The sequence below is a fragment of the Heptranchias perlo genome, chromosome 18 (assembly GCF_035084215.1).
Source record: "Heptranchias perlo isolate sHepPer1 chromosome 18, sHepPer1.hap1, whole genome shotgun sequence".
Lineage (NCBI taxonomy): Eukaryota > Metazoa > Chordata > Chondrichthyes > Hexanchiformes > Hexanchidae > Heptranchias > Heptranchias perlo.
The window spans coordinates 34688822-34713853 of record NC_090342.1 but is presented as its reverse complement, the minus strand read 5'-3'; the positions used below and the strand labels follow the sequence as shown (position 1 = coordinate 34713853).

The window sequence follows — 25032 nt, the reverse complement described above, 5'->3', positions numbered from 1 at the left end:
GATTTAAGCAGGTTTGTTATTGTAGATGAACAAAACTCAACATAAAAACAGGAAGACGCAGCCCACGACCTCAACAGAGATTTTCCTCACAAAAGGAAGGAACTTATTTCTACATTTTCTCTGGACCATTGTGATACCACCAGAAGAAGAGGCTTTTTCACAGGATTGTCTTCAACTATTTTTAAGATTTACCTCATGACCAGGCATCTGATTACTACCATCACCCCCATTCAACTTTGGGAAACATAGCAAAAAGAAATAATTAAATTAAAAGATAAACAAGCAGTAACAAAGAGATGCTCCAATAAACTTCGGCACTTGAAAACTTGGTTTAAACCTCTCAAAGGTAACAAAAGCAAAACAAGACATTCCTTCATCAGCTTCATTTACACCCTAAATATTATCCCCAAAGTCACATATCTCCATAAACTGCAGGATCACTGCTGCATTCCTCCTTAATGACACATTGGGCTCAATTTTAAAATCAAATTGCAGGTGTATTGGGGGCGGGGAGGCTGCGAAAATGGCGAAAATCCCGAGCGGGTTCGGAAGCCGGCTCCAACCCGCTGACTTCCAGGGTTGCCACAGACGCGTCTGTGTACTTCACGAATCTGGAAGTGCGGGATGATAGTTGAAGAACCAAATGTACCTCATTGAGGTACTTAAGGTACTTTATTTCTGAAGTAGTAGATAGTTAAAACGATTTTAAACTCACCTGGGCGGCTTTCCCACGGCTTCCGATTCACGCCTGTGAAACCAGGCGTGAAGGGCTGGATCAGGCAAAAATAAACAAAATAAATTAAATAAAAAACCATTGCACAAAGTTAAGAAACAAAATAAACCTACTTTCCACCCTGTTCTGATGTCCGATGTCTCCCTCTCCGATGTCCCTCTCGGCCCCCGATGTCTCCCTTTCCGATCTCCCCCCGCTGATGTCCCTCTCCGATCTTCCCCCTCTCCCCCCGATCTTCCTCTCTCGTGACCAAGATGGCGTCCTGTGTGACGTGCGCAGTACACTATCTTGGTAAAGGTGTTTATACAAGTGCACCTAACGAATGCCGGCAGCATGTAAAGTAGGGAGATTATGATATTAATCAGTGTGCAACGCTGGCACCATTTTGGAACTCCCCGCTCCAGCCATCGCACTGTCCTAACCTCGCAAAGCTGAACAGGAGTTAAAGGGCATGAAGGACCCCCCCCACACCAGCACTATTTTAAGGGATCGTGCAGGAGTTACAGGTTAGTTGCTGGTACAATTGTGATTGTATGTAGAAGTTTGCTATACTTGGAGAAAGTTGCTATATTAAATAGAATGTGGTCTGGCTGGTCGTGCATTACTGTTTGTGGCATTTAAAATTGCGTGCTGAACAAGGTTGCTGCCAGACATGGGTGGCCTGCTAGGGCTTCCTCTAGGAATTGAACATACCTGGAGAATGAAGAGAGGCCATGCAGAGCAGGACCAGCTGCCAGAACAGGGAGGAGGAGGAGGAGGAGGCGGCAGTGCAGGGCACTCAGCAGGAGGCCATATCCAACGATGGCCTTCAGGGACCAATTCTCGTACCTTAACTTCAGCAACGACCAGTGCATACGAAGGCTGCAGTTCACGAAAGAGGTTGTGACTGAGATTTGTCACCTGCTGCTGCTGCAACTGCAGCCTCAGAGCAGGACAAAGGACAGCATTGCCTGTGGCTGTCAAGGTAATTGTGGTGCTTAATTTTTATGGCTCTGGCTCCTTTCAGGCTGCTGCTGGCGATATAAACAACATCTCACAGTTTGCAGTGCACTGCTGTATAAGGGAGGTCACTAAGGCTCTGTAAGCACTCAAACGGATTCATCTCATTCCCTCTTGCCGAAGACAGGCAGCTTGAGCAAGCACGAGGGTTTGCCCACACTGCAGGCTTCCCCATGGCGCAGTGTGCCATTGCCTGCACACATATTACCATGCGTGCTCCACATCTGAACTCATGAACATATTCATGAACAGAAAGGGTTTCCATTCCCTCAGTGTGCAGCTGGTATGCAGTTTTCCCCCAGAAAGATTTCCCTTTTCACCTTCAATTTTCCCTCTGATTTTTTCCCCTTTACCCCTTCTCTCTTGAAGGCAGCGAATCAGTTCCATTGGTGGTCGGTGTCCTATACCCAACTGACTGTTCTGAACTGTTATTTGGAGGTCACCATAACAGTTTAATCCTGTCATTTGATGTCCACACATGCATTTCCAAGAGATGTCACTAGAGGGGGACATTGGCCAAAAGGGATCACAAGGCTGACTGCAAATGGTTGAGATTGGTTAATTTAGCACAAACCAGTGATGAACCCTGTGACCTTCCTGATTAGTTTTGTTCAATAATATATTTCACACTTACCAGGTGAGCTAGTGGCCTCTTAAAAAAAAAACTTATGTATCATAGAAAGGTTACAGCACGGAAGGAGGCCATTCGGCCTATCGAGTCCGCACCAGCTTTATACAAGAGCAATCTAGCTCGTCCCATTCCCCCGCCCTATCCCCGTAGCCCTGCAAATTTTTTCCTTTCAAGTTCCCTTTTGAAGGCCATGATTGAATCTGCCTCCACCATCCCCTTGGGCAGTGCATTCCAGATCCTAACCACTCACTGTGTAAAAAAGCTTTTCCTCATGTCACCTTTGGTTCTTTTGCCAATCACCTTAAATCTATGTCCTCTGGACCTTGACCCTTCTGCCAATGGGAACAGTTTCTCTCTATCTACTCTGTCTAGACCCTTCATGATTTTGAATATCTCTATCAAATCTCCTCGCAACTGTCTGTTCCAAGGAGAACAACCCCAGCTTCTCCAGTCTATCCACGTAACTGAAGTCCCTCATCCCTAGAATCATTCTAGTAAATCTCTTCTGCACCCTCTCTAAGGCCTTCACATCTTTCCTGAAGTGCAGTGCCCAGAACTGGACACAATACTCCAGTTGCGGCTGAACCAGTGTTTTATAAAGGTTCATCATGACTTCTTTTGTACTCTATGCCTCTATTTATAGATCCAGAACAGCAGACAGAGGGATCCGCGGTACAGAAACAGAAGAAGAAAGAGTCAAACTGGACTCCTTCGGAGGGTCGCTGCCCTAAGCTTGACATGTATGCTCAAGCTGTCAGGAGATGCGTCAATGCCAGATTCATCAGCCGCACTCACAAGACAGTCCAGAATGTCACCCGAGCACAACGCAATGTCATCGACGCTCTCAAGACCAACCGCAACATCGTCATCAAACCAGCGGACAAAGGAGGAGCCATCGTCATACAGAACAGAACGGACTATTGCAAAGAAGCATACCGACAACTGGACAACCAGGAACACTACAGGCGGTTACCCGCAGATCCGACCAAAGAACACACCCACCAGCTCAACAAACTGATCAAGACCTTCGACCCAGACCTTCAAAGCACCCTATGTGCTCTCATCCCACGTACTTCCCGCGTGGGAGACTTCGACTGCCTCCCAAAGATACACAAAGCCAATACACCCGGACGTCCTATCGTATCAGGCAACGGAACCCTGTGTGAGAACCTCTCTGGATACGTCGAGGGCATTCTGAAACCCATCGTACAGGGAACCCCCAGCTTCTGTCGCGACACTACAGACTTCTTACAAAAACTCAGCACCCACGGACCAGTTGAACCAGGAACACTTCTCACCACGATGGACGTCTCGGCACTCTATACCAGTATCCCCCACGATGACGGCATCGCTGCAACAGCATCAATACTCAACACCAACAACAGCCAATCTCCAGACGCCATCCTACAACTCATCCGGATCACAATGTCTTCACCTTCGACAACCAGTTCTTTACCCAAACACAACAGGTATGTCCTGTCCACAAAAAGCAGGACAAATCCAATCCGGCCAATTACCGTCCCATCAGTCTACTCTCAATCATCAGCAAAGTGATGGAAGGTGTCGTCGACAGTGCTATCAAGCGGCACTTACTCACCAATAACCTGCTCACCGATGCTCAGTTTGGGTTCCGCCAGGACCACTCGGCTCCAGACCTCATTACAGCCTTGGTCCAAACATGGACAAAAGAGCTGAATTCCAGAGGTGAGGTGAGAGTGACTGCCCTTGACATCAAGGCAGCATTTGACCGAGCGTGGCACCAAGGAGCCCTAGTAAAATTGAAGTCAATGGGAATCAGGGGGAAAACTCTCCAGTGGCTGGAGTCATACCTAGCACAAAGGAAGATGGTAGTGGTTGTTGAAGGCCAATCATCTCAGCCCCAGGGCATTGCTGCAGGAGTTCCTCAGGGCAGTGTCCTAGGCCCAACCATCTTCAGCTGCTTTATCAATGACCTTCCCTCTATCATAAGGTCAGAAATGGGGATGTTCGCTGATGACTGCACAGTGTTCAGTTCCATTCGCAACCCCTCAGATAATGAAGCAGTCCGAGCCTGCATGCAGCAAGACCTGGACAACATCCAGGCTTGGGCTGATAAGTGGCAAGTAACATTCGCGCCAGACAAGTGCCAGGCAATGACCATCTCCAACAAGAGAGAGTCTAACCACCTCCCCTTGACATTCAACGGCATTACCATCGCCGAATCCCCCACCATCAACATCCTGGGGGTCACCATTGACCAGAAACTTAACTGGACCAGCCATATAAATACTGTGGCTACGAGAGCAGGTCAGAGGCTGGGTATTCTGCGGCGAGTGACTCACCTCCTGACTCCCCAAAGCCTTTCCACCATCTACAAGGCACAAGTCAGGAGTGTGATGGAATACTCTCCACTTGCCTGGATGAGTGCAGCTCCAACAACACTCCAGAAGCTCGACACCATCCAAGATAAAGCAGCCCGCTTGATTGGCACCCCATCCACCACCCTAAACATTCACTCTCTTCACCACCGGCGCACTGTGGCTGCAGTGTGCACCATCCACAGGATGCACTGCAGCAACTCGCCAAGGCTTCTTCAACAGCACCTCCCAAACCCGCGACCTCTACCACCTAGAAGGACAAGGGCAGCAGGCGCATGGGAACAACACCACCTGCACGTTCCCCTCCAAGTCACACACCATCCCGACTTGGAAATATATCGCCGTTCCTTCATTGTCGCTGGGTCAAAATCCTGGAACTCCCTTCCTAACAGCACTGTGGGAGAACCGTCACCACACGGACTGCAGCGGTTCAAGAAGGCGGCTCACCACCACCTTCTCGAGGGCAATTAGGGATGGGCAATAAATGCCGGCCTTGCCAGCGACGCCCACATCCCGTGAACGAATAAAAAAAAACACGGAACAGCCATGGGGACCAAATTCGCACCCCAATACGCCAACATTTTCATGCACAAGTTCGAGCACGACTTCTTCACTGCACAAGACCTCCAACCAACGCTATACACCAGATACATTGATGACATTTTCTTCCTATGGATCCACGGCGAAGAATCACTGAAGACACTACACAATAACATCAACAAGTTCCATCCCACCATCAAACTCACCATGGACTACTCCTCAGAATCGGTTTCTTTCTTGGACACGCGAATCTCCATCAAAAACGGGCACCTCACTCTACCGCAAGCCCACGGACGACCTCACGATGCTCCACTTTTCCAGCTTCCACCCTAACCACGTCAAAGAGGCCATCCCCTATAGACAGGCCCTGCGAATACACAGAATCTACTCGGACGAGGAGGAACGCGATGGACACCTACAGACACTGAAAGACGCCCTCGTAAGAACGGGATATGTCGATCGACGAGTTCCGACGGGCCACAGCGAAAAATCGCATAGACCTCCTCAGAAGACAAACACGGGACACAACCAACAGAGTACCCTTCATCGTCCAGTACTTCCCCGGAGCGGAGAAACTACGCCACGTTCTCTGCAGCCTTCAACATGTCATCGATGACGACAAACACCTCGCTAAGGCCATCCCCACGCAAGACATGCCAGATCATCGACACAGATACCACCATCACACGAGAGGACACCACCCACCAGGTACATGGTTCATACTCCTGTAACTCGGCCAACGTTGTCTACCTCATACGTTGCAGGAAAGGATGCCCCGGAGCATGGTACATTGGCGAGACCATGCAGACACTGCGACAACAGATGAACGGACACCGCGCAACAATCGCCAGACAGGAGGGTTCCCTCCCAGTCGGGGAGCACTTCTGCAGTCAAGGACATTCAGCCACCGATCTTCGGGTAAGTGTTCTCCAAGGCAGCCTTCGAGACATAAGACAATGCAAAATCGTCGAGCAGAAATTGATAGCCAAGTTCCGCACCCATGAGGACGGCCTCAACCAGGATCTTGGGTTCATGTCGCGCTACAAGTAACCCCACCAGGGAAAAAAAAGTTATCTGTTTTTAATACAACTGGTCATTCTCTCTCTTTCTCTTCCTTTCAGATGTTTCTCTCTCTCTCTCTCCCTCCCTGTCTTTGGTTCTGGCCGTTTGTATATTCAGTAGTCAGGTATCTAATGTTTTTCTGTCTGAACACTATTCAATTCCTTTGATTGCCTTGATAACGGGCAGTTGGAAAGATTATATGTAATCACCAGGCATTGTTCTATGACTATATATGCGGCAATTTTCAAGGAATCCGACACTCACCTGACGAAGGAGAAAGCCTCCGAAAGCTTGTGATTTTCCAATAAAACTGTTGGACTATAACCTGGTGTTGTAAGATTCCTTACATCTATTTATAAAGTCCAGGATCCCGTATGCTTTTTTTTAAAGCCGCTTTCTCAACCTGCCCTGCCACCTTCAACGATTTGTACACATATACCCCCAGATCTCTCTGTTCCTGTACCCCTTTTAGAGTTGTGCCCTCTAGTTTATATAATTAAAATAGAGTTGTGCTCTCTAGTTTATATAATTAAAATATAGAGGATAATTAAAATGTTATTTTTCACTACTTATGCAAGACTTTAATAATCAGAGGATTAGGTGAGCTAGTTCTCTCAGCTCTTTAGAAAGGAACTGCTCATATATTAGCAGGGCTGAAGAAGTGAATTCACTACACTGTATTGGCTGCAAATAGAAGTTATTGCAACACTGGGATGTAAGGTTTTATTTCCCTGACTCAAAATGCAGGAAAAAGTAGAAAGTCATTTTAAGGATTTGGTTGAAAGTGTGTGAAATTAAAACTCAGAGCTAAAACTGGTGGCACATTGTAATTCAGTACAGTGGATAAACTCCCAATTTCAATACTTTTTTGATTTATTGGTGGGTGGGACAAAGTTTGTGCTTGTTAAAGTGAGGATTGTCAACACTGATTATTGGAATATTTGTGGTACCCAGTGTTAGCATCATCACTGGCAAATGAATTGAAATTACTAAAAAACTTTTTTCTTTTGACCCTTAGGGCAGCACTGTAAGGAGACAGCCATGCCATCAGTTTGGGATTCAATTCTAACCCAGGCTCTGAGCTGGAAAGACGACATCTATGCACAATGCCACCTAGAACATTAGAGAAAGTGCAAGAAGGACTAATCATCAACGAAACACTTTTAAAAATAAATAAAACTCTCAGTAACAACACAGTACATCAACGAGCTAAGCACCAAATCTTCACATCCTAAATCTGCAATACACTGCGATGGTCCGGGCAGGTCACAACATCGAGGACGGCATTGTTGCTTAATTTGTACATTTTTAAAATATTTTCTCTTTCCATCTTTAAATATGCTTGCGGTATACCCCTCCTGAGAGGGTAAGTAGGGAACCTGCTCTCAGACCTTTAGGTGGCTAGATGTATCCAATATACAGGCATGCTTACTGGGAGAGTTCTTGCAGTGATGTGATAAACTGATGTGCGGTCTCAGTGTCTTTAGCTCCAAGCAGGGACATCAGTATATGAGCATCATTGAAGATAAGAATGTGGTCTTTGGCATGATTCTTGGTGACTCTGACAAGTTCCTTCCAGTGGTTGTCAACATTAATACCTGTGGGAAACTGCACTGTCAGTAAAAAAAAAGGATCTGACTTGTTCTTTCAATCCTTATAATTATCATTTGTTTAATTGTGTGATCAGCAATACCATAACATGTGCATAATGGAAACAACAAAATCCATTAAAGAAAAACTGTCCATTTCTGGGTGTGAATTTGATCTTCGGGTCTCATCTTAGCCTAAATTTCTGCAACGTCCACATCTCTTTTACAAAATCCTGATTGTTTATAGTTCTCTCCACCCCACCCAGGTCCCTGAACAACTTCCCTCCAGAAATGACCTCCCAACTATCCTGACTGAGTCTTTACATTGACAAACTCCTCATCCTGGGCGACATTAACCAGGCCTGACCAATTTGAAGGTTTTACTCATCAACATAACAGTTTTTGATTATTTATTTCCTTCCTCCTAAACATCTCTCTACTTATCTTTCCATCAGAAAAAAACTATCTCTGAACTCCCTCATTGGCAAAATCTCCAACTTCCAATTTTCTCACTTTGGCTCATCACCTACGATGGCACTGACACCTACATCAAATTGTTCCATAATTGCTTATCCTGCGCGTTTGGGTCCCTTGTCCACACAGCTCCCAGATAGTCCACCATTCCTATCATCAGTACAACAGCCACCTCCATGGACTCAAGCTCATAGTTTCTACATTGGAGTACAGGGGGCTTATGACTGACCTGGCTGTTGATCACCAGATTTGGCTCAAACACCAGAAGAAGTAGCACTGATCCCTCTCTGCAGCTAATTCCTTTTGTTACTCCAGGGTCATCCTGGAGAGCAAGAACAATTGCAAGCCTCTTCTCCATCACAAGTGGCTCCTCAAACCTCATTTCCTCACACCCTCCATTCTCATCTTTAGTAGTAAGGTTGAGTGAGGAGCTCGTAGAACCGTAAAAGTTTACAGCACAAAAGGAGGACATTCAGCCTTTTGTGTCTGCAACAGCTCTTTGCAAGAGCAATCCAAAACTGTCCCACTGCCCCAGTCTCTCCCAATGACCCTGCATCTTCTCTATTTCAAATATTTATCCACTTTTCCCTTAAAAGATACTATGATCTATGCCTCAGCTACTCCTTGTGGCAAAACATTACAGGCTCCAATAATGACATTTCACCTAACCTCTCTCCTCACTCACATAGTGACAATTTTAAATTGATCAGTCCTTGTCACTGACTCTCCAGAGGAAGTAGTCTTTCCCTATCAATCCTATCAAAACCCCTTTTAATTTTAAAAACCTACATTAAATCTCCTCTTAGCCTTTTCTGTTCTGGGGAAATAGTGCCATTATCTCAAGTCTCTACTCATAACTATAGTTTCTCATTGCTAGTATCACCCGGGTGAAACTATGCTGTATGGTATGGTTTTACTGTCCTTCTTATAATGGGGTGTCCAAAACTGCACACAGTACTCTAACCTATGGTGTAAAACAGGCCAACAAAAGTTGCAATAAATAGCTTAACATGTACAATTAAGAGGGTTGACAAAAAGGTATATGAAAAGCACCTGTGAGGCCCGATTAAGAATGGTAATTTATTTTCCGTTCCCACTGAGATATTGACTGGTGTTTACTTGGCTTCTTCCCCACCCCCAGACAATGTCATTTATTAATGACATGTGTTTCTTTTTGTATTATGTATGATGACTACATCCAAAATTGTTTCAACAACAACTTGCATTTATATAGCAAATTTAATGCAGAAAAACGCTCCACAGAGGTGTAATCAAAAAGCAGCCAAGCTAAATGAAGAGATATTAGAAGGGATGACCGAAAGGCTTGGTCAAAGAGGTAGGCTTTATGGACGGTCTTAAAAGGAGAAGAGAGAGGTGCAGAGGTTTAGGGAGGGAATCCAGAAAGTGGGACTTAGGTGGCTGAAGCCACCAATGGTAGGGCGAAGGTGGGGGGGTTGCATCAGAGACCAGAGTCAGAGGAACAGAGAGTATGGAGGTAGGGTTGTAGGGCTAGAGGAAGTTACAGAGGTCAGGAGGGGAGAGCCCATGAATGGAATTAAACAGGAGAATGAGAATTTTAAATTTGAGGCATTGAACTCAGGAAAGAACTTACCTTCCATTTGGAGTCGATACAACATAGAACACGTGTCCACGATATCCAGCATTGTTCCAGATTTGAAACAATTTGTGGAAACCTGCATCAATGCAGCATAGATTGAAAGTAGGTTATGCAAAGAAAATTAAAGCAAGAGATTGACTCTTGACACTCCAAAGGAAATATTAACAGCAAAAGACAACAGAAAACAAGGGAAAGAAAACAGAGGGAAATAATAACATAAAATACTTGCATTTACATAATACCTTCCACATCGAAACATCTAAGTGCTTTACACAATGAATTACCTTTTGAAATGAAATGGCTGCTTTATAAACACAGCAGCCATTCAAAGCCAATATCACCCCCCAAAATAGCCATTTCACATTCACAGGTAGATGAAAAGAAGTGGGGTGAGGGGGGGGGTGGAATCTTGAACGCTAGAAAGAGGGAGATTGGAAGAGAGAAAGACAGGGAGAGAGACAACCATGTACATGCATGGAAGAACAAAAGATTGACACTGAAAAAAACTTCAGAATTAGCTCAACAAATGTCTGTGGAATTTCCCTACTGGAAGGGTGGAAAATGCAATGTAGGCTGGTCATTCTGGGCTGATTTCTAGTGGCAGACTGATTTTCACAGCCATTGGCAGTGCCAGCCTGAGGTAGAGTTTGGCTGCAGGTCTGCTTGCAGCGGGTGGTATAACTGTCACAGCTTCTTGGTTAATTGAAGAATTCACAGGCACTGTGCTTCGGACTAATGGAAGAACGGCCTTTCTGCTGAATACTCGGTGTCTGGGTACCAGCAGGTGGGTGCACAGTGTCTCTGGTACAGCTTTATCTTTCTGACATTCCTCTGTTGGTTCTCCTCTTCCATCAGAAAACAGAAATTGGGAAATTCCTAGAGGAAACTCATTGTGGCACTATGGGAGTTAGAGTAAAAAAAAAGGCAGCACTACAACAATTGCCACTCAGACTCCTCAAAGAACTCAGTGACAACTGAGGAAAAAACACAAGAGAAAAGATTCTTACAATTAGGATAGCTCACCCTTTCAAACTCCTTCACATGGCTTTCTTTTATATAGATGCAAAGCAGTCTTTAAATGCCGAGTGTTTCAGCTCCTTCTCTCCAAAATTCAAAAGTCCTAATTTAATTTACCCAAATTATGCATTTTAGGGTAGATTTCCCTTTATGGCCACCCACTGGGTGTCCGACAGGTACAGAACATCTCAGGTGCCCACTGGCTGGGCCTTATACCTAAAATTAGGGAGGAAATGCAAGCTCAGCTGCAGGCCTGAGAGAATGCAGGCCTCACTATCAACACTGGGGCCTTCAACTGGTACTGAATGCCTCATGCGATTCAACTCATCCTGGGGCAGGGATCAGTGGGGCTGTAGAAGGCTTGCACAGGAGTACCTACCTGTCTGCCAGCAGCCTCTTCATTCTACCCTTACGACCCCTGTAAACCCTCTGGCTGAGCACCCATCTCCCCCATTTATTTTCATCCTAACACTAGGCCTGCTCTTACTACAGGTGTAGACCCAATTACTTCCACTGGGGAAGCTCCAGGAAACCCTGGGGCAATGCACTGAGGGTGGAGACATAAGAAATAGGAGCAGGAGTAGGCCATAGGGCCCCTTCAGCCTGCTTCGCCATTCATTAAGATCACGGCGGATCTTCGGCCTCAACTCCTCTTTCCCGCCCGATCCCCATATCCCTTGATTCCCTTAGTGTCCAAAAATCTATCGATCTTAGTCTTGAATATACTCAACGACCGAGCATCCACAGCCCTCTGGGGTAGAGAATTCCAAATATTCGCAACCCTCTGAGTAAAGAAATTTCTCTCCATCTCAGTCCTAAATGTCTGACCCCTTATCCTGAGACTATATCCCCTAGTTCTAGACTCTCCAGCCAGAGGAAACATCCTCTCAACATCTACAACATCAAGCCCTCTCAGAATCTTATATGTTTGAATGAGATCACCTCTCATTCTTCTAAACTCCAGAGAGTATAGGCCCATTCTACTCAATCTTTCCTCATAGGACAACCCTCTCATCCCAGGAATTAATCTAGTGAACCTTCGTTGCACCGCCTCTAAGGCAAGTATATCCTTCCTTAGGTAAGCAGACCAAAATTGTACACAGTACTCCAGGTGTGGTCTCACCAAAGCCCTGTACAATTGCAGCAAGACTTCCTTATTGTTGTACTCCAACCCCCTTGCAATAAAGGCCAACATACCATTTGCCTTCCTAATTGCTTGCTGTACCTGCAAGTTAACTTTCTGTGTTTAGTGTACAACGACGCCCAAATCCCTCTGACCACCAACATTTAATAGTTTCTCACCATTTAAAAAATATTCAGTTTTTAAATTTTTCCTCCCAAAGTGAATAACCTCACATTTCCCCACATTATACTCTATCTGCCACCTACTTGCCCACTCACTTAACCTTTCTATACCTCTTTGCAGACTCTTTGCATCCTCCTCACAGCTTACTTTTCCACCTAACTTTTTATCATCAGCAAACTTAGATACATTGCACTGGGTCCCCTCATCTAAGTCATCACTATAGACTGTAAATGGCTGAGGCCCAAGCACCGATACCTGCGGCATCTCACTAGTTACAACCAGTCAACCCGAAAATGACCCATTTATTCCTACTCTCTGTTTTTTGTTCGTTAACCAATCCTCAATCCATGCTAATATATTACCCCAATCCCATGAGCCCTAATATTGTGTAACAACCTCTTGTGTGGCACCTTATCGAATGCCTTTTGAAAATCCAAATATGCTACATCCACTGGTTCCCCCTTATCTACCATGCTAGATACACCTCAAAAAACTCTAATAGATTTGTCAAACATGATTTCCCTTTCATAAAACCGTGTTGACTCTGCCTAATCATATCATGATTTTCTAAGTGCCCTGTTACTATGTCCTTAATAATAGATTCTAACATTTCCCTACTACTGATGTCAGGCTAACTGGCCTATAGTTCCGTTTTCTCTCTCCCTCCTTTCTTGATTAGCGGGGTTACATTTGCTATCTTCCAATCCACGGGGACCGTTCTAGAATCTAGGGAATTCTGGAAGATCAAAACCAATGCATCCACTATCTCTGCAGCCACCTCTTTTAAAATCTTAGGGTGTAAGCCATCAGGTCCAGGGGATTTGTTGGCTTTTAGTCCCATTAATTTTTCTAATACATTTTAATTTTAATTACTTTAAGTTCCTCACTCACATTAGACCCTTGGTTCCCCACTTTTTCCGGTATGTTTTTTGTGTCTTCTACTGTGAAGACATATTCAAAATATTTGTTTAACATCTCTGCCATTTCCTTATTCCCTATTATAATGTCTCCTGTCTCTGCCTCTAAGGGACCCATGTTTACTTTCGCTAATCTCTTCCGTTTTATATACTTGTAGAAACTCTTACAATCTGTTTTTATATTTCTTGCTAGTTTACTCTCATATTCAATTTTCTCCCTCTATCAATTTCTTGGTTATCCTTTGATGATTTCTAAAACCCTCCAAATCCTCAGGCTTACTACTCTTGTTGGCAACATTGTAAACCTCTTCTTTTAATCTTTATCAACCACCCTAGTTATTCGATTTGCCAGGACACTGGTCTCTGAGACCTCACATGATGGGTCTGTGCCCCCTTTTTCCTTAACTTCTCTAGTTAGCCACGGTTGGATCACCTTTCCCGTGTAATTTTTATTCCTCAAGGGTATGTATATTCATTGGGAATTATGAATTATCTCTTTAAATGTTCGCCATTGCTTATCTACTGTCATATCTTTTAATCTAATTTCCCATTTTACCTTAGCCAACTTACCCCTCATACATGCATAATTGGCCTTGTTTAAATTTAAGGCCATTGTTTCAGACTTAACTACATCACTCTCAAACTCAATATGAAATTCTATCATATTATGATCACTCTTCCCCAGAGGATCCTTTATTATAAGATTACTAATTAATCCTGTCTCATTACACAATACTAGATCTAAAATAGCCTGTTCCCTAGTTGGTTCCTCGACATATCGATCTCGAAAACTGTCTTGGATGCATTCCATGAACTTGTCCTCCAATCTATTTTTGCCAGTTTGGTTTGCCCAGTCTGTATGAAGATTAAAGTCCCCCATGATTATTGTATTATCCTTGTTACATGCTCCTCTAATTTCCTGATTTATACTTTTCCAACACTATAACTACTGTTAAGGGACCTGTAGACTATTCCCACCAGTGTTTTCTGCCCCTTGTTATTTCTTAGCTCCACCCATACTGATTCTACATCCTGATCTTCCGAGCTAAGATCCTTTCTCACTACTGTCTTTATCTCATCCTTTATTATCAGGGCTCCCCCTACCCCTGACTTTTCCATTTTGCCTATCTTTTCTAAAAGTCAAGTACCCTGGAATATTTAGTTCCGAACCTTGGTCACCCTGCAACCACATCTCAGTAATGGCTACTAGATCAAACCCATTTGTCTCTATTTGTGCCATTAATCCATCTATCTTGTTATGAATGCTTTGACCATTCAGATACAGAGCCTTTAATTTTAAGTTTTTTCCCCTGTTGTGACCTTAGTCACTAATGTCCTATTACCTTTGTTAAACTCTCTGTCCCTTCCTGACACATTCTGCTTGTTTTTACCCAAATTGCTACTCTGCTCTATAGCCGACTTTTCTTTTTTACCTGAACCCTCCCCCCTCTCATTAGTTTAAAGCTCTATCAACCGCCCTAGTAATTCAATTCGCCAGGACACTGGTCCCTGAGACCTCACATGACGGGTCTGCACCGCTTTTTTCTTTACCCTGTGCCTGATTGACACCAATTCCCCAGGTGTAGTGGAGGAATAAAAAAAAGGCAATTGCCACATGGGCTCTTTAAAGAACACCTCTCTTTTTATGTGACACAAATCAGTCCTTGCTACTAAAGTAGCAGCATCAGGTACATTTGGTATAAAGAGCTGAGAAAACAGAGAGGGAACTGCTAAGTACTTTTCCCTTGAACAGTACTGTACTTGTATCATGTGGGAGACACAAGCGGCAGGACTTTAATATGCCGGTGAGAAGAGTCTTGTGGGGGGGGGGGAACATGATTTGTGGGTGCAATACCCGGAAGGGTAGTAGGCGGGTCACCTGAGGCTGGCTGCACACCCGAGGGGGGGGGGGAAAGAGAGAAACACTTCATTGGCAGTTAGGTTAGAGATGGGGGTGAGGGGGAAGCAAAGGTTAGAGTGGAGAAATCAGACATCGGGATCAGAGTGGAGACATCGGATATCGGGGGGGGGGGGGGGGGGGAGTCCAACGTTTTTAAGGTATGTTTATTTACTTTTTTTTACAATGGGAAATGTAATTTTAATTTATTTAGTCTATTTTTCACTGATCCGGCTCTTCCTGCCTGGTTTCACCAGGCATGAATTGGAAGCCATGGGAAAGCCGCCCAGGTAACATTAAAATCTTTTTAAGTGTCCAATACACAAAAAATAAACTACCTTAAGTACCTCAATGAGGTACTTTTGCCCCTTTAACTATTGGCCTGCCGTATTTAAGTGGGGGCAGCACTTCCTGGTGACTGATGTGCGCACGCACACAGATTTGCCTGAGTCTCATTCAAAAATGTGCCGGTTCTAGCCAGGATGTCGTCTGCCCGCTCCCAAAAACAACGATTTTGATTGCCGCCCCTCCCTGCCCAACCCACCTGTTTTTCCCTTTTAAAATCCTGCCCAAAATGTCAGCTTGCAGACAACTTTGATTTGTCATAGTTTCCACTGATAATGGAGCAGTATGGTACAATGTCAGTAAAATACCCACTGAATAGCAGGTGTTCCAGGCATAGTGCAAGCACTAAATGTTGAAATACCCAACTTCAAGACACTAACCCCTAATTAATCCCTGAAATTAAATTAATGAAAAAAATTATCAGAAAACCCACACCCTCTGTAAAATGGACTTCTGTTATGAAGTATCTTTTCAAACATTTCAGCAAGTTTATACTCACATGAGCATCATAGAGTGTGAGTGCTGCTTCATATTCACCCTGTGTGAAAAGAACACCATCAAAAAGAAGTGAATGTTATCTAAGAATAGGGATGTAAATACATTTGAGGGGTTCAGGGTAATCACTGCTGATATCAAGCACTCCAAGGTGAAGTACTGCCCAGATCAAGTATTATCCAGCTACAGATTGAATCTCCCGCCCTCAACAACATGCCTAAACTTCAGCCTCAGAAAGCATTCCTTACTTCACCAGCATGACATTTCCATTTCTTATGCCTCTCTATGTGAGCTGCACATTCAGTGCCACAATACCGGGTAGTTTTGTGCTGTGCTTTTGTATCCACTCACTGGGAAATTGATCCAGACTGGCACAGCTGGCGGAGATCACAAAATCACATCTACTTTGCCAGTAATTTTCCATCCATTGTAATCATTAGACAGAAAGTTGTGAGCACTTTCCCCATCGGCTGTGTGTGAGGCCTGACTAGCGGCACAGGGCCTTGCAAAATTTGTCCTCAAGTGAAACCGACTTCATAAGTCATCATAATTTAGAACCAACAAATCTGGGACCAGCCAGCCGGACCGCCTTACCCCTTTCCAGTCTTCAATATTCGTATGTTCCTATTACCTGGAGCAGATTTTGTATCAGTAAGCAGCATATTGTCTATATGCTTTTATTTCAAATTGGCTCCTGTTCAAATAATTTTTCTCAAAGTGTTTGAGTTCAAAGTCTGAGATTTCCACAGAGGGCTGGAGTCATGAGGACACTACCCCAGTGGTTATGCAGGCGAGGGTTTGTGATTTCTTTTTTGAATACCTCATGTTACCACTGTAACCGAAGAGGGAATTCGGCCCTTGACTGTTTATTTCCAGGCCCTGGGTTTAAATCCAACATTTTTTGCTGCAAATCGATGCTGGTTACGAGCTGGTTTTGAGACAGACCAAACTCGTCTCATGCATGTGCCTTACAGCCAACAGACTGATGAGATTATCATCCCATTACTCTGAGTCGGATTTCTCCACTTCTTTTAGTAATGAATCAGGGGCTGAATATCCACAGCCATTCCAGTACACTCGGTGCTGTTACTCCAGCAAGAGTGTGGCAGAAGGGCCGCAAATTAGGCCAGAACTCACACGCCCTGGGTCCCGGCCTTACATCAGGGATTCCGTGGAGCCTCTGCCGACCCCAAACAAGGCCAGTGGTAATGGGAAGAGATGGGGCTGGGATGGGGCTTTAATGCTGGGACTTCTCGTGCCCCTGTACTCACCAGGCAGATCACTGGCAGCCAGTACATCGAATGAGATCAGGCACACTAGTCGTTTCAATAGCAGAAGTGATTATTGTTATTGGCCTCTTTACAAAGTGGGCCAAGGAGGAACTGGAGGCTGTGTTGTGGGGTGGAGGACCCCGACATCCCTCCCACCACACTCCCACTGCACCATGTGGCTTTCTTTGGTGGCAGGGTGCCCAGATACATACCTAGGGACATGGGTGTCGACCTGGGCTTTTCAAATGAAGGAACCTCCCCCAACCCCACAAACATTGACAGGGCCAGAGGTTCCAGGCGAGCAATTCCCAGCACTTATACCATATTTTCAAATTCTCAAATCAGTTCTGTTCTTGTCAGCGACAGTATAAAGTGTTCATTGGTTACATTCCAGCATGGAGGAAGTACAGGATCCTTCAATCCAGTGGGACAGTCTGCAATGTCTTTATGCTTGAAGGTCAGGCTATGCATATAACTGTAACAAGGTGATTAACAGGTGCAAACAAACATGGGAAGGTGCAAGTGTCCAAATCACTTACAAACCTTTTCAATGTGGTAGAGTGCCCAGTGCCAGTAATTATGACAGACAAGCATGTCAGAATCCTATGAATAGATGGAAAACACAATGTCAGCGCTAATCTTGAGCTAGCAGTTGTTCAAAATTGGTACTGGTTGACTTCATCTCATTGATCCCTGTTAGTTATTGATACTGATAACAGAATCAAGATATCACAATAGTAAAGTTTATCACTCAAACGAATGCTAAGAGACAGTTATTTAACATCTTTTTTTTAAAAAAGAACTGTAAATGAGGGAACAAAAATCCCTGCCCCTATTTTTCCCCTCCAAGACAACAGCAATTAAGGCTGCAAAGTAAGGTGGGCAATCTGCTTTCCAATCTGTCTCCATCTACTAGGAAGTGTAGAACAGAAATCCAGTGATGACAGCTCCAATGTTTCCTCCGCTCCCCTACTTATAGGAAGGCAGAAAGAAGACAAATAACCTCCCTAGAGCAGATCAGAAATCAGTGGAGTTCAACCTATACCCTTCTATTCCCATGGCGCTGTGTGTTACTGTACCAGTACACTGCCCTAATTACATTTATGTCCATTAACGGGGCTGAATAAGGAACCACTTATCTTCACTTGGATTTCTTCGGTTTACCTTCCAGTCGTTTTCCGTCTGCTTCATAAACTTTAATCCAGTGTCCACATCTGCACGCATCTCGTGTACATGTGCAAGGGAATGAACAGACCAGGCATCACGTGGGTTCAGAGCCAAGCCCTGGCCAGGTAGAAGAGGGAGGAAAGAGAACATGTTTACACTGGATGTTAAAGATTATGTCCCTGAAATCGTGTGGGGCACGATCCCAGTGCTTGGATCTCCAGTGCCTGTCAGCGTATGTGGGGTTAGTGGGAGTGCACCTGACTGCATGGGACTGGCAGGCACCCATCCCACTACAGGCACATCTTGGGTGCCTACCTGCCCAATGCTTATGCAAAAATGGCACTCTCTCCCTGCCACTCGCCATCCTAACCTGCTCACTCCTACTACCTCTGACCGCCCCAACCACCCATACCTTTCCTCTTCCCCACTTCTCCAATGTGATTAAAGTTGAGTGACCTGTGGCATGGTTTGGGCATTACTCAGAAAGTGACATATCTGGAGGTACCAATCAAAGAATTAAAGTTACAAAATACAACTGAGTACATGACTGGACAGTAATGGTTTATAATCTTGGTAATGGTCTAGTAGTCTACATTATATGCTTATTGAATTTTGATTGATCTCAGTCCCACATTCTCACAATGTCCCTTCATGCTCCTCTCTCTCCAGAAACACATCAGGGCAAAAACCGCTTGGGAAATAATGGAGAGCTCAACAGCGGAAATCTGGAACTTGCTCCTAGTGGTTCGCTGGCAATATGACAGCTTCAAATTAAAGGGCCATCGCACGCTGCAATCAGGAAAATCATTGAAAAGTGCACACTTGCTTATCTGTCCAGCTGGAAAGTAACTAATCACATCACCAAACAGGTACTCTTAAAATGTAGTTTAGACCTGTATTTTTAACAGCACGGTAAGTCTTAATGACTGCCACAAAACTAAAAATTAACTTCTAAAAATGTGGAGTCTCATTACTGCTTATTTTAATAGTTTTTGGTCATTAAAAAAATTTTTAAATTATTTTTTTTTAAACTTTTCTTTTCTGTCTCTTTTATTTAATACAATTATTTCTTATCCTCTCTTCTTTTGCTGTCTAGAACTGTTTTTACATTGATTTAAAATGTTGTACCTTTCACTTCCCAGTTTAACACTCCAAGCCTGCAGAAGCAGCTTTCAAAAATGCTGCGATCTGATTGGTCGAGGGGAGAGCTCGATCCTCTTGCTTATCCCAAGGTCCTAGATTTGTCTGAACTGACGCCGGGCTCTTCTCCACTTCCTATTCGAGGAAGTGGCCGACGAAAAGACCGCGGTAAGTTTGTGGGTTAGTAGAAATCTATGGAGCGGCGAGCAGTGTTGGTTCGCCACTCTGAGCGATTTCTGCCCCATCTCGTTGTCTTTCCAAGCCGTTTATATTACAATACTGCAGTGCTGAAACTCCAATCTTGCATGCTCCTCACTGCAAACGCAGTTTCTGTGAACTAATCCTTGTGTCCCATAGATATTTAATCCTACGTCAGTGGGAATAATTTTTCTTTATCAATCCACTTCATCATTTTGAAAATTTCTTAGGTCACCTTGAAGTACCAATTATTTAATCTTTCCGCATAATACAGACTTTCTAAGACTCAGAGTCGTCTGTCCCATATAAATATCTCAATGGCAAAATATGCTTCTGATGGTACAGTGACCAATACTGCAGAGCTTTATACAAATGGGTTTTTATGGATCAGATAATACATTGATGGTGCAATCTTGGTGTTTACTGAACAGGATGTCAGGATTTTGCACTAGTGTAATCCTGCTTGCATTAGGCAGAATCAGCCAGTTATACTACAACAGATAGTCACTGATGTGATAAATATAATGTGACTCATCAAAGTAACACCCTGCCGTCTTACCTATAGTGATATGTTTTAATTATCACTTACCTCTTTGGCTGTTTTTTCTGCCAGGTCATAAAAGTTTGTCTCCACCAGCCCGAATGAGTACATGCCTTTCAAGTAACTACACAGGAGGAGAATACAAGGTTATCAAAACAAATCAGTGACTTTTAATTCTGGTGTATGATCTCTTTAATAAACTCTTATTATGTTGTACATGACTGCCTTTCAGCTGGCTTCCAGTAATGACTGTCCCTCAAACATTCCCTTCCCCAGGAGGGCTGAATGGAGGCCAGAATCATACTATCACAACCCAGCTGAGATTGGGACTGATTGAAGTGGGAAGGTAATACCGCCAATCCATCACAGTCCTAAGTCTATATGTTTGAAACCCTCATATAATGGTCAAATTAGTCCAAATCTATGTGGGCAGAGAAAGCAGTAAGTCCAGTTGTCAGGTGATGAATAGCAAATGTATTAAAACACCAATTAGCCAAAAATAATACTTCCAAAGAGACAAAGGAAGTAATAAACACTTAGAACTCTTAAAGAGAGATAAAATCAGTGAGCATAATGTCATGTTGGACAAATGTAATAGTTTTTTTTTGAAGAAGTGACCAATTGTATAGAAAAAGGGAATGCAGTAAATTTAGTGTATGTTGATTTTCAGAAGGTGTTCAAAAATTATCTCACTTGTTAGAAAAATTTAGGCATATGGTATAAGGGTAAATGTTGATGAACAAGAGACAAAGGGGTCAATTTTAGGATGGCCGAGCAGGTGCATTCGTGGCGGGGGGGTTCCTAAAATTGGGGAATCCCGGAGCGGGTCCGGAGCCCGGCTCCAACCCACCTGCTTTCGGGTTCCCCAATGATGCAAATCGGTGCGCGTGCAGCCCCCGCATGCGGGACTCCCACCGGCAATCAAAGCCGGCGGGATCCCACTTAAGATCATTATCTGGGTACTTGAGACCATTTACAGACCTCATTGGGAAGAGATTTTAGCAGGGATGTGATTTTGGACTCTCCTCAGCGTGTTTCTCATGCTGTGGGAAACACACCCTGTTGTTGCAGACGTGTTTCAGTCAGCAGCCATTGGGAGATGCAGAGGATTCCTTGACAGTTGGGGGGAATACCTCATTCCTTGCAGCAGGACACTGTCACCTCAGACAAAGTTTTGCCTGCCACAACATTATCTCCACACTCAAAATTATTACATCATACCCTAAACTCTGCTGTCCAAACACATTTACCTACTTTGCAGATCCCCTCACACTCACACCGTCAGGATGGGTGGGGGGGGGGGGGGGTTCCTTAGCTGCATTCATCACTCCATTGGAGGACGAGCAACATCACCAGCCTCGCCAGGCACGCCGTCCACCTCCGCCACATGGAGCTACACAACACAGTGATGCACAACAGGCACCTGCACAAAGTAGTCGTGCAACTACACATACACCCACTGTAGGATGACCCAGTGGGTGGCATCAAGCGTGTTCATGGAGAACCTCATGAAAGGGCATTATTGCACAAGCCAGTCAAGAACGGCCAAGACGTGGCAGTAGTGGTGACAATATAATATGTAATGTGAGTTGATCAGAAATCAAATATAAGTAAAAACCATGACAAACCCTCAAACACCCTTGTGCATCCCCTTCATGCTCATGACACGTTTGCCCTACGTTTCCTACTACACATATGTGATGTATGCCCTGTGGCTGCAGCACAGGTAGTGGCAGGTTGTGAGGCTGACCATGAAAGAGATGCATGAGAGGGTGAATGTGAGACAGAGCCATGAGATTGTATGAGGATTGGGTTGAATGGTAGTGGTGGGATGAGTACTGCGGAGGTGAGGAAGTGCAGGTAAGATGAGGATGAGGGTTCAGTTGGTGTGAGGAGTGATGTGACAGAGTAGTGTTGGCAGTGCAGAAGGAAATGTGGGGTGGGGGCGGTGATGTGGCAGACAGAGTGTAGGGGAATGAGTAAGAGTACTCACTTCGGCTATCCTGGTTAGGTCATTGAAGCGCCTCCTGCACTGTATGCAGGCGCGTGATATGTTGATGGTGCTGGTGACCTCCTCTGCCACCTCGAGCCAGGCCTTCGTGGTGGCAGAGGCAGGCCGCTTCCTCCCGTCCACCGGGCGGAAGATCTCCCTCCTCCTCCTCCTCACCTCATCCAGTAAGACCTGGAGTGAGGCATCATTAAACCTGGGAGCAGCCTTCCTCCTGGGCTGCTCCATGCTGTAATTTTGCCTATTTTCTGCAGCATCAGTCAGTGGAGGACTGCCCCTTTAAATAGGGCTCCTTCAGCTGACAGCCTATGATGCGGGTGCGCAGTCCGCCCGCTGTGCAGCTTTCCAGCGCAAAACCCGGAAGCCAAGGTAAGTCGCTTCAATTTACTTATGATCGCGTGCCAAACCCACCGATTTCACTGGACGCGTTACCCACACGCCCAGTCAACCCCCTGCTGCCAACCCACCTCCCTCCTAATATCGGGCCCAAAGAGTTAGGGTAACTGGATGTCGCTGGGATTGGAGAAGGATTGGAAGTGATGTACTCCAGGGGTCACTACTGGTTCCACTTTTGTTCACAGTATATGTAGATAATTTAGATTTGGGCACTGGGAGCGCAATCTCACAATTTGCTAATGATGCAAAAGTAGGAGTTTCCTGACAACACAAAAGTAGGAGGTTTGGCCGACAGCAAAGAAGGCTGTAAAATACTTCTGGAAGACAGACAGGTTAGCAAAATGGTGGCAGATGCAATTTAATGCGGATAAGTGCAAAGCAATATATTTTGTGACGAAAAACAAGGAATGGGAGTATACATTCAATTGAAAGATGCTGAAAGGTGTGGATGAATAAAGACACCTGGGATTCAAATACAGAATTCCATAAAAGTGTGAACACAAGTAGATAAAACCATAAAAAATGCCTTTAGCATTTTAGGTTTTATAAATAGTAAGTAGTTTTATAAGAGTAAAGAGGTGATGGTAAATTTGTATAAGGCAATTTTGGGCCGCAATTAAAGTACTGTATGCAATTTTGGGTACCCCGTTATAGAAAAGACATCAAAGTCATATAAAACATATAGCACCAGGATCTTGCCAGGATGGGAAACTATATGCTTTGAGGAGAAATTTGAGATACTGGGACTATTTCCACTGGAGCAGAAATGGTTCAGGAGATTTAAATGAGTTTTTTTTAAAGTATGAAGGGTTTTGACACAGTAAATAGGGAAACAATATTTTCTCTGATTGGGGGTCAGAAATAAGGAGGTCATCACTTTAAAATTGTCTCTAAGAAAGTGAAGAGAGCAAATAGGAGAAATGTCTTTACACAGATGAATGTCGGAGCATGGATGGCTTTGCCACAAGGAATAGTAAAGGCACAGACCATTGCATCTTTTAAGGGAAATTTGGATTAAATATTTGAAGCAAAGGAAGATTAAGGGCTATGGGGAGATCCCGGGGTAGTGGGATTAATTTTGGATTGCTCTGGCATAGAGACGGCACAGCCACAATGGGCCAAGTAGCCTCCTTCTGTGCTGTAAATTTCTAATGGTATAACATCAGATAGATTATTGGATAACCTGATTCAGAGGATGGCAATTTTTACAGCTAACTGGTTAAATTCAGTTGGTTGTTTTTTTCCCAGTAGCAGTGTAGGTCTAAATCTTGACTGAAGCTGCATTCAATGGTGTGCAATACCAGGTATAATATTCTGCAAGCAGGAAGTAATTGCAGAGCTTTGACATCTGCTGCAAGAACACCAGCAGCCAACCTGCAACATAAACATGGCACTGCCCAGTGGCCGTCAAGGTCACTACTACCCTCAGCTTTTCTGCCTCTGGCTCATTCCAGGTTAACACTGCTGTATGAGCTAATGCACGAGCACCACATGTATTAAATATGTGATTAATATTGCCTACTGAACAGTAACAGGAGCATGACAATGGCTGCCCAATATCACTATATTGCTGCCTTTGATAAAGTACAGGGACCATTCATGATAGCCATGTGCCATCCAGTTTCTGCTCCTCCTCTATCACCACCTCTTGTTCCTTCTCACCTCAGCACCGTGACTCAACCAATGCTACCTTCGCAAGTTCACTAACTGCATACTCAAGGGTGTGTGTAGAAATGCTGCTGCTTGCAAACATTGACTCAAGGGACTGTGTACTGCTGCTTAGCAATGCTGCCAGACTGCTTTTTCAGGGCTAAAATGATAGAAAAAGGACCAATGTTAGAATCTTGGCTGGGGGAGATACCTTCAAACAGAACCTGCCTTGTAATATACTATATGTGATGACTATACACCTGTGTGGTAGTAAGTGTGGCATGGGACAAGTGGAGGGGAGTATTTGTCCCGAACAGGGAGGCTCGCTGCTTCACCTTCCTTATTTCTTCCATTATCCTATATTTAGTGATGTCCAGGGTGGTCTAGCCCAGGGAGTCAAGGGCTTGCAATTTCTGATCCCTTCTTCAGTTCAGGTCTGTTTTGAATTTAGCATTTTCTTGTATTGTGCATCATAGAAATACATAGAAGTGACAACATGATAACAGCACATTTGACCCAACCAATCCCTGTCAGTATTTACACTCCATCTGAGCAAATAGTCCCAATCACATTTGCCTGCCCTGATACCATATCCTCTTTTCCGTCATCCACATATCCAATCTGATCTTGCCTCAACCTCTAACTCTGGAAGTGAATTCCAAGCCTCAACTCTGTATGTAA

General features: G+C 44.4%; 1 protein-coding gene across 1 annotated transcript in view; it reads right to left on the bottom strand.

Annotated features, from left to right (window-relative positions):
• Positions 1-25032, bottom strand: part of ttc38 (tetratricopeptide repeat domain 38) — a 51730-nt gene that overhangs the window by 7490 nt on the left and 19208 nt on the right. Inside the window, exons 6-11 of the mRNA XM_067999687.1 lie at positions 20346-20421; positions 18416-18535; positions 17795-17854; positions 15985-16023; positions 9998-10079; positions 7755-7920 (exon numbers count right to left, since the gene is read on the bottom strand). Of these exons, the coding sequence (XP_067855788.1) occupies positions 7755-7920; positions 9998-10079; positions 15985-16023; positions 17795-17854; positions 18416-18535; positions 20346-20421 (543 nt within the window). The remainder of the gene's footprint in view (positions 1-7754; positions 7921-9997; positions 10080-15984; positions 16024-17794; positions 17855-18415; positions 18536-20345; positions 20422-25032) is intronic.